This window comes from Tinamus guttatus, unplaced genomic scaffold, assembly GCF_059628265.1.
Source record: "Tinamus guttatus ecotype Peru unplaced genomic scaffold, ASM5962826v1 Tinamus_guttatus_pri_ptg000695l, whole genome shotgun sequence".
Lineage (NCBI taxonomy): Eukaryota > Metazoa > Chordata > Aves > Tinamiformes > Tinamidae > Tinamus > Tinamus guttatus.
Genome location: NW_028289229.1, coordinates 3,399 through 17,023, shown reverse-complemented (window position 1 = coordinate 17,023; position 13,625 = coordinate 3,399). Strand labels below are relative to the sequence as shown.

General features: G+C 57.9%; 1 protein-coding gene across 1 annotated transcript; it reads left to right on the top strand.

Moving 5' to 3' along the window:
• Window positions 1-5,251: 5,251 nt before the first annotated feature.
• LOC148591854 (tRNA N6-adenosine threonylcarbamoyltransferase-like) lies at window positions 5,252-12,510 on the top strand. The gene is made up of 9 exons (XM_088536674.1): window positions 5,252-5,422; window positions 8,139-8,234; window positions 9,020-9,069; window positions 9,182-9,260; window positions 9,800-9,865; window positions 11,263-11,353; window positions 11,443-11,518; window positions 12,230-12,328; window positions 12,420-12,510. Exons 1-9 carry the CDS (start codon window positions 5,255-5,257, stop codon window positions 12,457-12,459), a joined length of 765 nt encoding a protein of 254 aa, XP_088392800.1. The 5' UTR covers window positions 5,252-5,254; the 3' UTR covers window positions 12,460-12,510.
• The last annotated feature ends 1,115 nt before the right edge of the window (window positions 12,511-13,625 follow it).

Genomic DNA, 13,625 nt, shown 5'->3' with positions numbered 1-13,625 from the left:
GGCGGCGGCGGCGGCGCGCGGCGGCCTCGCTCTGACGTCGGCGGTGACGTCGGCGGCGCGGTGTGACGTCATGCCGGTGGTGCTGGGGCTGGAGGGCTCCGCCAACAAGGTGGGGGCGGGGCTGGTGCGCGACGGGCGCGTCCTCAGCAACCCCCGCGCCACCTACGTCACGCCGCCGGGACACGGTGAGGCCCCGCCCCCTGCGCCGTGACGTCAGCGCGCGCGGGGAACCCCCCCCCACACACACACCGGGGCGCGGAGGGGGGGGACGCGGAGGAGGGTTTGTGACGTCACCGCGGCCCCGCCCCCCGGAGGGGAGGGGGGAGCGGAGGGGGGTGGTTGTGACCTCGCGGTAGCCCCGCCCCTCTGTGACGTCAGCGGCACCGGTGGGGCGGGGGGAGGAGGGAGCCGCGGCTCTTCCCCCCCCCCACGGGGTGTTTGTGACGTCACTGCGGCCCCGCCCCCCGGGAGGGGAGGGGGGAGCGCAGGGGGGTGTTTGTGACGTCGCGGTAGCCCCGCCCCCTTGTGACGTCAGAGGCACCGGTGGGGGGGGGAGCCGCGGTTCTTCCCCCCCCCCCCACGGGGTGTTTCTGACGTTACTTTGGCCCCGCCCCCGGAGGGGAGGGGGAGCGGTTGTGGCGTCACTTCGGCCCCGCCCCCCGGGGAGGGGCGTGTTTGTGACGTCACTTTCACGCCGGGGAGGCGGGATCCCGCCCCCCCCCCGGGACGTTTGTGACGTCACTTCGACTCCGCCCCCTGGTGGGGCAGGGAGGGGAGGGGGGCGTTTGTGACGTCGCGGTAGCCCCGCCCCTCCGTGACGTCAGCAGCACCGGCGGGGGGGGGAGGAGGGAGCCGCGGTTCTCCCCCGCCCCCCACGGGGCGTTTGTGACGTCACGTTGGCCCCGCCCCCTCGCTGACGTCAGCGCCCCCCCCCGGGGCTCCCCCCACCCCATAGTCCCCTATAGGCCCCTATGTGTGACAGGGGTGACACGGGGTGACACGTGACACAGGGTGACATGGGGTGACATGGGGTGACACAGGGTGACATGTGGGTGACACAGGGTGACACAGGGTGACATGGGGTGACCCGGGTGACATGGGGTGACATGTGAGTGACACGGGGTGACACGGGGTGACACAGGGTGACATGGGGTGGCCCCGGTTACACGGGTGACCTGAGTGACACAGGGTGACATGGGGTGACACATGATGACACAGGTGACACGTGGGTGACACATGGTGACATGGGGTGACATGTGGTGACACGTGGTGACACAGGGTGACACAGGGTGACATGGGGTGACATGGGTGACACACGTTGACATGGGGTGACATGTGACATGCGATGACACAGGGTGACATGTGAGTGACACGGGGTGACCTGGGTGACACCTGGTGACACGGGTGATACCGGGTGACACGTAGGTGACATGGGGTGACACAGGGTGACACATGGTGACACATGGTGACACGGGTGACCCCGGTGACATGTGGGTGACACAGGTGACACAGGTGACACAGGGTGACATGGGTGACACAGGGTGACGCGGGTGAGATGCAGTGACACGCGGTGACATGTGGGTGATACAGGGTGACACCCGGTGACACGGGGGGACACAGGTGACATAGGTGACACATGGTGACCTGCAGTGATACATGGTGACACAGGGTGACATGGGGTGACATGTGGGTGACACAGGGTGACACAGGGTGACACGGGGGGACACAGGTGACATAGGTGACACAGGGTGACCTGCAGTGATACATGGTGACACAGGGTGACATGGGGTGACACGGGGTGACTCGGGTGACACACGGGTGACCCCAGTGATACATGGTGACACCTGGTGACACAGGGTGACACCTGGTGACACAGGGTGACAGGCGGGTGACACTTGGTGACACGTAGGTGACACGCGGTGACACAGGGTGGCGTGCGGGTGACACATGGTGACACAGGTGACACTGGGTGACACTCGGTGACACGCGGCGACATGGGTGACACGGGTGACACAGGTGACACAGGGTGACGTGTGGGCGACACCTGGTGACACGTAGGTGACACGCGATGACACAGGGTGACGTGTGGGTGACACCGGGTGACACCGGGTGACACGGGTGACACGGGGTGACACGCGGTGACACATGGTGACACCCGGTGACACGCGGTGACACAGGTGACACGGGTGACACATGGTGACACCGGGTGAGACTAGGTGACACGGGTGACACGGGATGACACAGGGTGACATGTGAGTGACACACGGGTGACACATGGTGACACAGGGTGACACAGGGTGATGTGTGGGTGACACAGGGTGACACGGAGTGACGTGTGGGTGACACAGGGTGACATGGGGTGACACGCGGGTGACACAGGGTGACATGTGGGTGACACAGGTGACACAGGGTGACGTGTGGGTGACATGGGTGACACAGGGTGACGTGGGTGAGATGCAGCAACACGGGGTGTCGTGGGTGACACAGGTGACACGGGGTGACACAGGGTGACATGTGGGTGACACATGGTGACACGGGGTGACATGTGGGTGACACAGGGTGACACGTGGTGACACAGGGTGACACATGGTGACGTGTGGGTGACACAGGGTGACACAGGGTGTCACAGGTGACACAGGGTGACACAGGGTGATGTGTGGGTGACACAGGGTGACACGGGGTGACACAGGGTGACACAGGGTGATACAGGGTGGCGTGTGGGTGACACAGGGTGACATGGGGTGACATGTGAGTGACACACGGGTGACACGGGGTGACACAGGGTGACACAGGGTGACATGGGGTGACATGTGGGTGACACGGGGTGACATGTGAGTGACACAGGGTGACACAGGGTGACATGGGGTGACATGTGGGTGACACACGGGTGACACAGGGTGACGTGTGAGTGACACGCGTTGACATGGGGTGACATGTGACATGGGGTGACACAGGGTGACATGTGGGTGACACAGGGTGACACGGGTGACATGGGGTGACGTGTGAGTGACACAGGGTGACACAGGTGACACAGGGTGACATGGGGTGACATGGGGTGACACAGGGTGACACGGGTGACACGGGTGACACGGATGACACAGGTGACACAGGTGACACAGGTGACACAGGTGACACCCGGTGACCCTGGTGACCCCGGTGCAGGGTTCACCCCGGCGGGGGCCGCCCGGCACCACCGGGGGCGGCTCCTGGCGCTGGTGGCGGCCGCTCTGCGCGAGGCCAACGTGGAGCCCGGGGACGTCCACGGCGTCGCCTTCACCCGCGGTGAGACCGGGGACACGTGACATGTGACATGTGTGTGACACGTGTGACACGTGTGACAAGGGACATGGGACATGGGACACGTGGGATATGGGACATGTGGGATATGGGATGTGGGATATGGGATATGGGGGCTCCAGGCCAACGTGGAGCCCGGGGACGTCCACGGCGTCGCCTTCACCCGCGGTGAGACCGGGGGGACACGTATGTGACATGTGACATGTGACATGTGACATGTGACACGTGTGTGACATGGGTGGGACATGGGTGGGACATGGGACATGTGGGATATGGGATGTGGGATATGGGGGACATGGGATATGGGATACAGGGGGGGTGTGGGGGCGGACGTGGGACATGGGGACATGGGACGTGGGAACATAGGACATGGGGACATGGGACATGGGGACATGGGGACATGGGAACATAGGACATGGGGACATGGGGACATGGGACATGGGACATGGGACATGGGACATGGGGACATGGGGGGGACATGGGACAAGGGGACACATGGGACATGGGGACATGGGACATGGGGACATGGGGACACATGGGGACATGGGACATAGGGGGACACATGGGACATGGGGACATGGGGACACATGGGACATGGGGACACATGGGACAGGGGGACACATGGGACTGGGGGACATGGGACATGGGGACATGGGGACACATGGGACATGGGAGGGACATGGGACATGGGACATAGGGGGACACGTGACATGGGGACACGTGGGACATGGGGACATGGGACATGGGGACATGGGGGACATGGGGACACATGGGATGGGGGACATGGGGACACATGTGACATGGGGACACATGGGACATTGGGACATGGGGACACATGGGACAGGGGGACATAGAGGACGGGGGACATGGGGGGCACATGGGACATGGGATATGGGGGGAACATGTGACACCGGGGTGGGTCACGTGGCGGGGGGCAACACATGTGACACGGGGGCAACGTGGGACATGGGGGGGGGAACATGGGGGGGACATGGGGGGACTTGTCCTTAGCATGTTCTTAGCATGTTCAGCCATATCTCCGCATAGGGACGTGGTGGGACCTCGGGGACACCTGGGAGGTGCTCGGGGGACCCCATAGGACCCCTAAAAGCCCTAAAAACGCCCCATGTCCTTAGCATGTTCTTAGCATGTTCAGCCATATCTCCACATAGGGACCTTGTGGGACCTCGGGGACACCTGGGAGGCACTTGGGGGGCCATGGGGACCCCATAGGACCCCATAGGACGCCTAAAAGCATCCCATGTTCTTAGCATGTTCTTAGCATGTTCAACCATATCTCCACACAGGGACCTTGTGGGAGGTCGGGGACACCTGGGAGGCGCTCGGGGGACCCCATAGGACCCCTAAAAGCCCTAAAAACGTCCCATGTCCTTAGCATGTTCTTAGCATGTTCAGCCATATCTCCACATAGGGACCTTGTAGGAGGTCGGGGACACCTGGGGGGCGCTCGGGGGACCATGGGGACCCCATAGGACCTCATAGGGGCCCTAGAATCGTCCCATGTCCTTAGCATGTTCTTAGCATGTTCAGCCATATCTCCACACAGGGACCTTGTAGGAGGTCGGGGACACCTGGGAGGCGCTCGGGGGACCCCGGGGACCCCATAGGACCTCATAGAACCCCTAAAAGCATCCCATGTTCTTAGCATGTTCTTAGCATGTTCAGCCATATCTCCACACAGGGACCTTGTATGAGGTCGGGGACACCTGGGAGGCGCTCGGGGGACCCCATAGGACCCCTAAAAGCCATAAAAACGCCCCATGTTCTTAGCATGTTCTTAGCATGTCCTTAGCATGTTCAACTCTATCTCTGCATAGGGACGTTGTAGGAGGTCGGGGACACCTGGGAGGCGCTCGGGGGACCCCATAGGAGCCCTAGAATCGTCCCATGTCCTTAGCATGTCCTTAGCATGTCCCTACCCCGCGCAGGCCCGGGCATGGGGGCGCCGCTGGCCGCGGTGGCCGCGGTGGCCCGCACGCTGGCCCAGCTGTGGGGCCGCCCCCTGCTGGCCGTGAACCACTGCGTGGGGCACATCGAGATGGGGCGGCTGCTGGGCCGTGCGCGCGACCCCCTCGTGCTCTACGTGAGCGGCGGCAACACGCAGGTGGGGGCGCGGGGGGCGCGGGGGGACGCGGGGGGACGCGGGGGGACGCGATATGGCGCGATATGACACGATGTGACGCGATATGACATGATATGACACGACATGATATGACACGATATGACGCGTTGTGACACGATATGACACGATATGACACGATATGACGCGATATGACACGTTGTGACACGATGTGACACGATATGACATGCTATGACATGATATGACATATATTACACATTATGACACGATATGACACGATATGACACGTCGTGACACGATGTGACACGATATGACACGATATGACATGTTATGACATGTTGTGACATGTTGTGACACGATATGACATGCTATGACACGATATGACACAATATGACACGTTATGACACGATATGACAGGGTATGACATGTTATGACACGTTGTGACACGTCATGACACGATATGACAGGATATGACACGATATGACACGTGACACGATGTGACACGATATGACACGATATGACACGTTGTGACACGATATGACACATTGTGACACAATATGACACAATATGACACGTGACACGATGTCACACGATATGACACGCCATGACATGGTATGACACGATGTGACACGATGTGACACGATGTGACACGATATGACATGATATGACACGATATGACACGATATGACACGTTGTGACACGTCATTACACGATATGACACGTGACACGATGTGACGCGATATGACACGATATGACACGTTGTGACACGTCATTACACGATATGACACGTGACACGATGTGACACGATATGACACGTTATGACACGTTGTGACACGATGTGACACGATATGACATGTTATGACACGTTGTGACACGTCATGACATGATATGACACACCATGACATGGTATGACACGATATGACACGTTGTGACACGATGTGACACGATATGACACGATATGACATGTTATGACATGTTATGACATGTCACAGACACGCCATGACACGATATGACACGCCATGACATGGTATGACACAACGTGACACGATATGACACGATGTGACATGATATGACGCGACATGATGTATGACACGCTATGACACGATATGACATGATGTGACATGTTGTGACACGTCATGACACGATATGACGCGATATGACGTGGTATGACACGATGTGACACGATATGACACAATATGACACAATATGACACGATATGACATGATATGACATGATATGACTCGATATGACACGATGTGACACGATATGACACGATATGACGTATGACATGCTATGACACGATGTGACAAGATATGACATGTTATGACACGTGACACGTTATGACATGATATGACATGCTATGACACGATATGACACGATATGACATGATATGACATGATATGACAGGGTATGAAACGCTATGACATGATATGACACGTTGTGACACAATGTGACACATTGTGACATGTTATGACACGTTGTGACACGATATGACACGATGTGACACAATATGACATAATATGACGTGATATGACACGATATGACAGGGTATGAACTGCTATGACACGTTATGACACGTTGTGACACGATGTGACACGATATGACACGATATGACATGTTGTGACACGATATGACATGATGTGACACGATATGACATGTTATGACACGTGGCATGTTATGACACGATATGACACGATATGACAGGGTATGAAACGCTATGACATGATATGACACGCTATGACATGATATGACATGATATGACACGTCTTGACATGCTGTGACATGTTATGACACGCTATGACACGCTATGACACGATATGACACGCCATAACACGCTATAACACGCTCTAACATACTCTATAATACTGTAACACGCTATAACACGCTCTAAGATGCTGTAACATGCTCTATAATGCTGTAGCATGTTATGACATGCTCTAACACGCTCTAACACGCTCTAACATGCTCTAACATGCTCCAACACGCTCTAACATGCTATATAATGCTATAACATGCTCTAACACGCTCTAACATGCTCTAACATGCTCCAACACGCTCTAACATGCGCTAACGTGCTTTATAGTGCTGCAACATGCTCTAACATGCTGTATAATGCTATAACATGCTCTAACATGCTCTAACATGCTCTAACATGCTATATAATGCTATAACATGCTCTAACATGCTCTAACATGCTCTAACATACTCTATAATACTATAACATGCTTTAACATGCTCTAACATGCTCTGACATGCTCTATAATGCCGTAACATCCCATAATATGCTAGGGAATAACACGCTCCAACACGCTAAGACGTGCTCCAATGCGCGTTAACTCGCCGTGACGCGTTGGACACGGGAAAACATGGGATAACACGGGATAACACGGGATAACACGGGATAACACGGGATAAGGTGGGATAACATGGGATAAGGTGGGATAACATGGGATAAGGTGGGATAATGGGGGATAAAATGGGATAAAGGGGGGTAATATGGGATAAAGGGGGGTAATATGGGCTCAAACAGGGTGACACGGGATAACCCGGGATAACCCGGGATAACACACAATAACATGGGATAAGGTGGGATAACATAGGATAAGGTGGGATAATGGGGGATAAAATGGGATAAAGGGGGGTAATAGGGGATAAAGGGGGATAATATGGGCTCAAACAGGGTGACACGGGATAACCCGGGATAACCCGGGATAACACGCGTGTCCCCCCCCCCCCCCAGGTCATCGCCTTCTCCCGGCGCCGCTACCGGATCCTGGGGGAGACCCTGGACGTGGCCGTGGGCAACTGCCTGGACCGGCTGGCGCGGGCGCTGCGGGTACCTATGGGGCGCTATGGGGCGCTATGGGGCGCTATGGGGCGGGAGGGCGCTATGGGGCAGCCCCATGGGGCGCTATGGGGCAGTGGCTCACTATTTGGCAAGGGGCTCCCTATGGGGCTCCGAATGGCTCCCTATTTGGCAGGGGGCTCCCTATGGGGATCCCAATGGCTCCCTATTTGGCAGGGGCTCCCTATGGGGGATCCCAATGGCTCCCTATTTGGCAGGGGCTCCCTATGGGGCTCCCTATGGCTCCCTATTTGGCAGGGGCTCCCTATGGGGGATTTCAATGGCTCCCTATTTGGCAGGGGGCTCCCTATGGGGCTCCCAATGGCTCCGTATTTGGCAGGGGCTCCCTATGGGGCTCCCGATGGCTCCCTATTTGGCAGGGGGCTCCCTATGGGGCTCCCAATGGCTCCCTATTTGGCAGGGGCTCCCTATGGGGCTCCCAATGGCTCCCTATTTGGCAGGGGCTCCCTATGGGGCTCCCAATGGCTCCCTATTTGGCAAGGGGTCCCTATGGGGCAGCCCCATGGCTCCCTATTTGGCAGGGGCTGCCTATGGGGCTCCCAATGGCTCCCTATTTGGCAGGGGCTCCCTATGGGGAAATCAATGGCTCCCTATTTGGCAAGGGGCTCCCTATGGGGATCCCAATGGCTCCCTATTTGGCAGGGGGCTCCCTATGGGGATTTCAATGGCTCCCTATTTGGCAATGGGGCCAACGGGGCTCCCGGACGCCGGGGCCCCTCTAACCCCCCCTCTTTCCCCTTCCTTCCCCCCCACAGATCTCCAACGACCCCAGTCCTGGCTACAACATCGAGCAACTGGCCAAGAAGTGAGTGGGGCCGGCCCGGATGCCTGGGCCCCTTCCCGGACGCCGGGGCCCCTTCCCGGACGCCGGGGCCCCTCTTTGGGGCTCCCCATGGGGCAACTGGGGGCTTTTCCAGGGGGACGAAGCTGCTGGAGCTGCCCTACGTGGTGAAGGGCCTGGACGTCTCCTTCTCCGGCCTCCTGTCCCACCTGGAGGTGAGGAGGGGCCCCGGCGTCCGGGAAAGGGGCCCCGGCGTCCGGGAGACCCGTTTTTCCCATTGCCAAATAGGGAGCCATTGGGAGCCCCCATAGGGAGCCCCTTGCCAAATAGGGAGCCATTGGGATGCCCATAGGGAGCCCCTGCCAAATAGGGAGCCATTGGGATCCCCATAGGGAGCCCCCTGCCAAATAGGGAGCCATTGGGAGCCCCATAGGGAGCCCCTGCCAAATAGGGAGCCATTGGGAGCCCCATAGGGAGCCCCCTGCCAAATAGGGAGCCATTGGGATCCCCATAGGGAGCCCCCTGCCAAATAGGGAGCCATTGGGAGCCCCATAGGGAGCCCCTGCCAAATAGGGAGCCATTGGGAGCCCCATAGGGAGCCCCCTGCCAAATAGGGAGCCATTGGGAGCCCCATAGGGAGCCCCTGCCATATAGTGATCCATGGGGCTGCCCCATAGCGCCCCCCTGCCCCATAGCGCCCCATAGGGCCGTGGGGCTCCGGGAAGGGGCCCAGGCGTCCGGTTACCCCCCGCAGGCGGCGGCTCCGCAGCTCCTGGCGTCGGGGGAGGCCTCCGTGGAGGATCTCTGCTTCTCCCTGCAGGTCAGTATTAATGAGTATTAACGAGTATTAATGAGTATTAGTGAGCACTAATGAGCCCAGTGCATATTCATTAGTGTTATTGGGTATTATGAGGTCTATGGGGCACTAATGAGTATCAATGGGTCTTAACAAGTGCTATGGGCCCAGGGGGGTAAGTAATGACCATTAATACTCATCAATACCCAATTGAGTATTAATGAGTATTAGGGGGTACTGACGGGCATTACTGCCCCCAGGAGGTATTAATGGGTACTAATGAGTATTAATGTTTATTAATGACCATTAAGAGCCCCATAGGCTCTTAATGGGCATTATTGGCTGTGTGGGATGCTAATAAGGACTTATGGGTATTAATGAGCATCAAGAGCCCCATAGAGTCTTTATGAGTATTAAGGGGTATTAATGAACATTAATAGCCCCATAGGGTGTTACTGGCCATAATTGGGTATTATTGGCTGCATAGAGTACTAATTAGTTTTAATGGATATTAATGAGCATTAGTAGCCTCATGGGGTACTAATAAGTATTAATGCGTAATATTGGGCATTAATGGCCCCATGGAATGTTAATTGGTATTATTGGGTATTGTTAGCTCCACGGGGTACTAACGAGTGCTAATGAGTATTAAAGGGCAGTACTGGCTCCAGGGAGTATTAATGGGTCCTAACGAGTGCTAATGAGTATTAAAGGGCAATACTGGTTCCAGGGAGCATTAATGGGTACTAATGAGTGCTAAAGAGTATTAAAGGGCAATACTGGCTCCAGGGAGCATTAATGGGTACTAATGAGTGCTAATGAGTGCTAAAGGGCGATACTGGCCCCATGGGGTATTAATGGGTCCTAACGAGTGCTAATGAGTAATAAAGGGCAATACTGGCTCCAGGGAGTATTAATGAGTCCTAACGAGTGCTAATGAGTAATAAAGGGCAATACTGGCTCCAGGGAGTATTAATGAGTCCTAACGAGTGCTAATGAGTAATAAAGGGCAATACTGGCTCCAGGGAGCCTTAATGGGTACTAATGAGTGCTGATGAGTGCTAAAGGGCGATACTGGCTCCAGGGAGCATTAATGGGTACCAATGAGTATTAATGGCTACTAATGAGTATTAATGGGTATTAAAGGACAATATTGGCCCCATGGGGTATTAATGGGTGCCAATGAGTATTTATGGGCGCTAATGAGTATTAATGGGTACTAATGAGAATTAATGGGTATTAAAGGGCAATACAGGCCCCATGGGGTATTAATGGGTGCCGATGAGTATTTATGGGCACTAATGAGTATTAATGGGTACTAATGAGTATTAATGAGTATTAAAGGGCGATGTTGCCCCGTGAGTTATTAGTGAGTATTAATGGGTACTGATGAGTATTAATGAGTATTAATGGCCCCGCAGGAGACGGTGTTCGCGATGCTGGTGGAGGTGACGGAGCGGGCGGCCGCCCAATGCCGTTCCACCGAGGTGCTGCTGGTGGGCGGAGTCGCCTGTACGTGGGCGTCCGCGATTGGTGGGGAGGGAAGGGGAGGGGAGGGGCCCCGGCGTCCGGGCCCCGCCCCCCACGGCGCCGCCCCGCAGGTAACGAGAGGCTGCAGGAGATGATGGGGACCATGTGCAGGGCCCGGGGCGCCCGGCTGTGCGCCATGGACGAGAGGTGAGGGGGCCCCGGCGTCCGGGAGGGCCCATTGCCCCATTGCCAAATAGGGAGCCATTGATTTCCCCATAGGGAGCCCCTGCCAAATAGGGAGCCATTGGGATCCCCATAGGGAGCCCCCTGCCAAATAGGGAGCCATTGGGATCCCCATAGGGAGCCCCCTGCCAAATAGGGAGCCATTGGGAGCCCCATAGGGAGCCCCCTGCCAAATAGGGAGCCATTGGGATCCCCATAGGGAGCCCCTGCCAAATAGGGAGCCATTGGGAGCCCCATAGGGAGCCCCCTGCCAAATAGGGAGCCATTGGGAGCCCCATAGGGAGCCCCTGCCAAATAGGGAGCCATTGGGATCCCCATAGGGAGCCCCCTGCCAAATAGGGAGCCATTGGGAGCCCCATAGGGAACCCCCTGCCAAATAGGGAGCCATGGGGAGCCCCATAGGGAACCCCCTGCCAAATAGTGAGCCATTGGGAGCCCCATAGGGAGCCCCTGCCAAATAGGGAGCCATTGGGAGCCCCATAGGGACCCCTTGCCAAATAGGGAGCCATTGGGAGCCCCATAGGGAGCCCCTGCCAAATAGGGAGCCATTGGGAGCCCCATAGGGAGCCCCTGCCAAATAGGGAGCCATTGGGATCCCCATAGGGAGCCCCTGCCAAATAGTGATCCATGGGGCGGAGGGGGCCGGGAAGGGGCCCAGGCGTCCGGCTCTCGCAGGTACTGCGTGGACAACGGCGCCATGATCGCCCAGGCCGGCTGGGAGATGCTCCGCGTGGGTCAGGTGACCGACGTCGCCCAATCGGGCGTCACGCAGAGGTGAGCGGGGGCGGGGAAAGGGGGAGGGGCCCGTGCGGCTCCCGCCTCTGACCCCGCCCCCTTTTTCTCTCCCCCCCCCCCCCCCCACCAGGTACCGCACGGACGAGGTCGAGGTCACGTGGCGGGATTGACCCCGCCCCTCCCCGAGGCTCCGCCCCCTCAATAAAGGCTCCACCCCCCCCCCACGCGGCTCCGTCTCTTTTATATGGGGGGGGGGGTAAAAAGTGTGTTGGGGGGGGGGGGGGGGGTTGACAGGATGGCCCGGACGCCTGGGCCCCTTCGTGGAACCCTATGGATCACTATATGGCAGGGGGTCCCTATGGGGCAGCCCTATGGATCACTATGTGGCAATGGGTCCCTATGGGGCAGGGGGCTCCCTATAGGACAGCCCCATGGCTCCCTATTTGGCAGGGGCTCCCTATGGGGCTCCCAATGGCTCCCTATTTGGCAGGGGCTCCCTATGGGGCTCCCAATGGCTCCCTATTTGGCAAGGGGCTCCCTATGGGGCTCCCAATGGCTCCCTATTTGGCAGGTTGTTCCCTATGGGGCTCCCAATGGCTCCCTATTTGGCAGGGGCTCCCTATGGGGAATCCCAATGGCTCCCTATTTGGCAGGGGGCTCCCTATGGGGCTCCCAATGGCTCCCTATTTGGCAGGGGCTCCCTATGGGGCTCCCAATGGCTCCCTATTTGGCAGGGGGCTCCCTATGGGGCTCCCAATGGCTCCCTATTTGGCAGGGGGCTCCCTATGGGGCTCCCAATGGCTCCCTATTTGGCAGGGGCTCCCTATGGGGGATCCCAATGGCTCCCTATTTGGCAGGGGCTCCCTATGGGGCTCCCAATGGCTCCCTATTTGGCAGGGGCTCCCTATGGGGCTCCCAATGGCTCCCTATTTGGCAGGGGCTCCCTATGGGGCTCCCCATGGCTCCCTATTTGGCAGGGGCTCCCTATGGGGCTCCCAATGGCTCCCTATTTGGCAGGGGCTCCCTATGGGGCTCCCAATGGCTCCCTATTTGGCAGGGGCTCCCTATGGGGATCCCAATGGCTCCCTATTTGGCAGGGGGCTCCCTATGGGGGATTCCAATGGCTCCCTATTTGGCAGGGATCCGCTCGCCGCTCCCGGACGCCGGGGCCCCTTTTCCCGGAGGGGGCGGGGCGGAAAAACCGGCTCCTCCGGGACGGCCCCGCCCCCCCCCCGGGGAATCCCCTCCCCTCCCCCCACGGGGGGGGCGGGGCCGCTCTCAAAGGCGACTCAAGGTGGTCGGAGGTACCCGGACGCCTGGGCCCCTTCCCGGGATT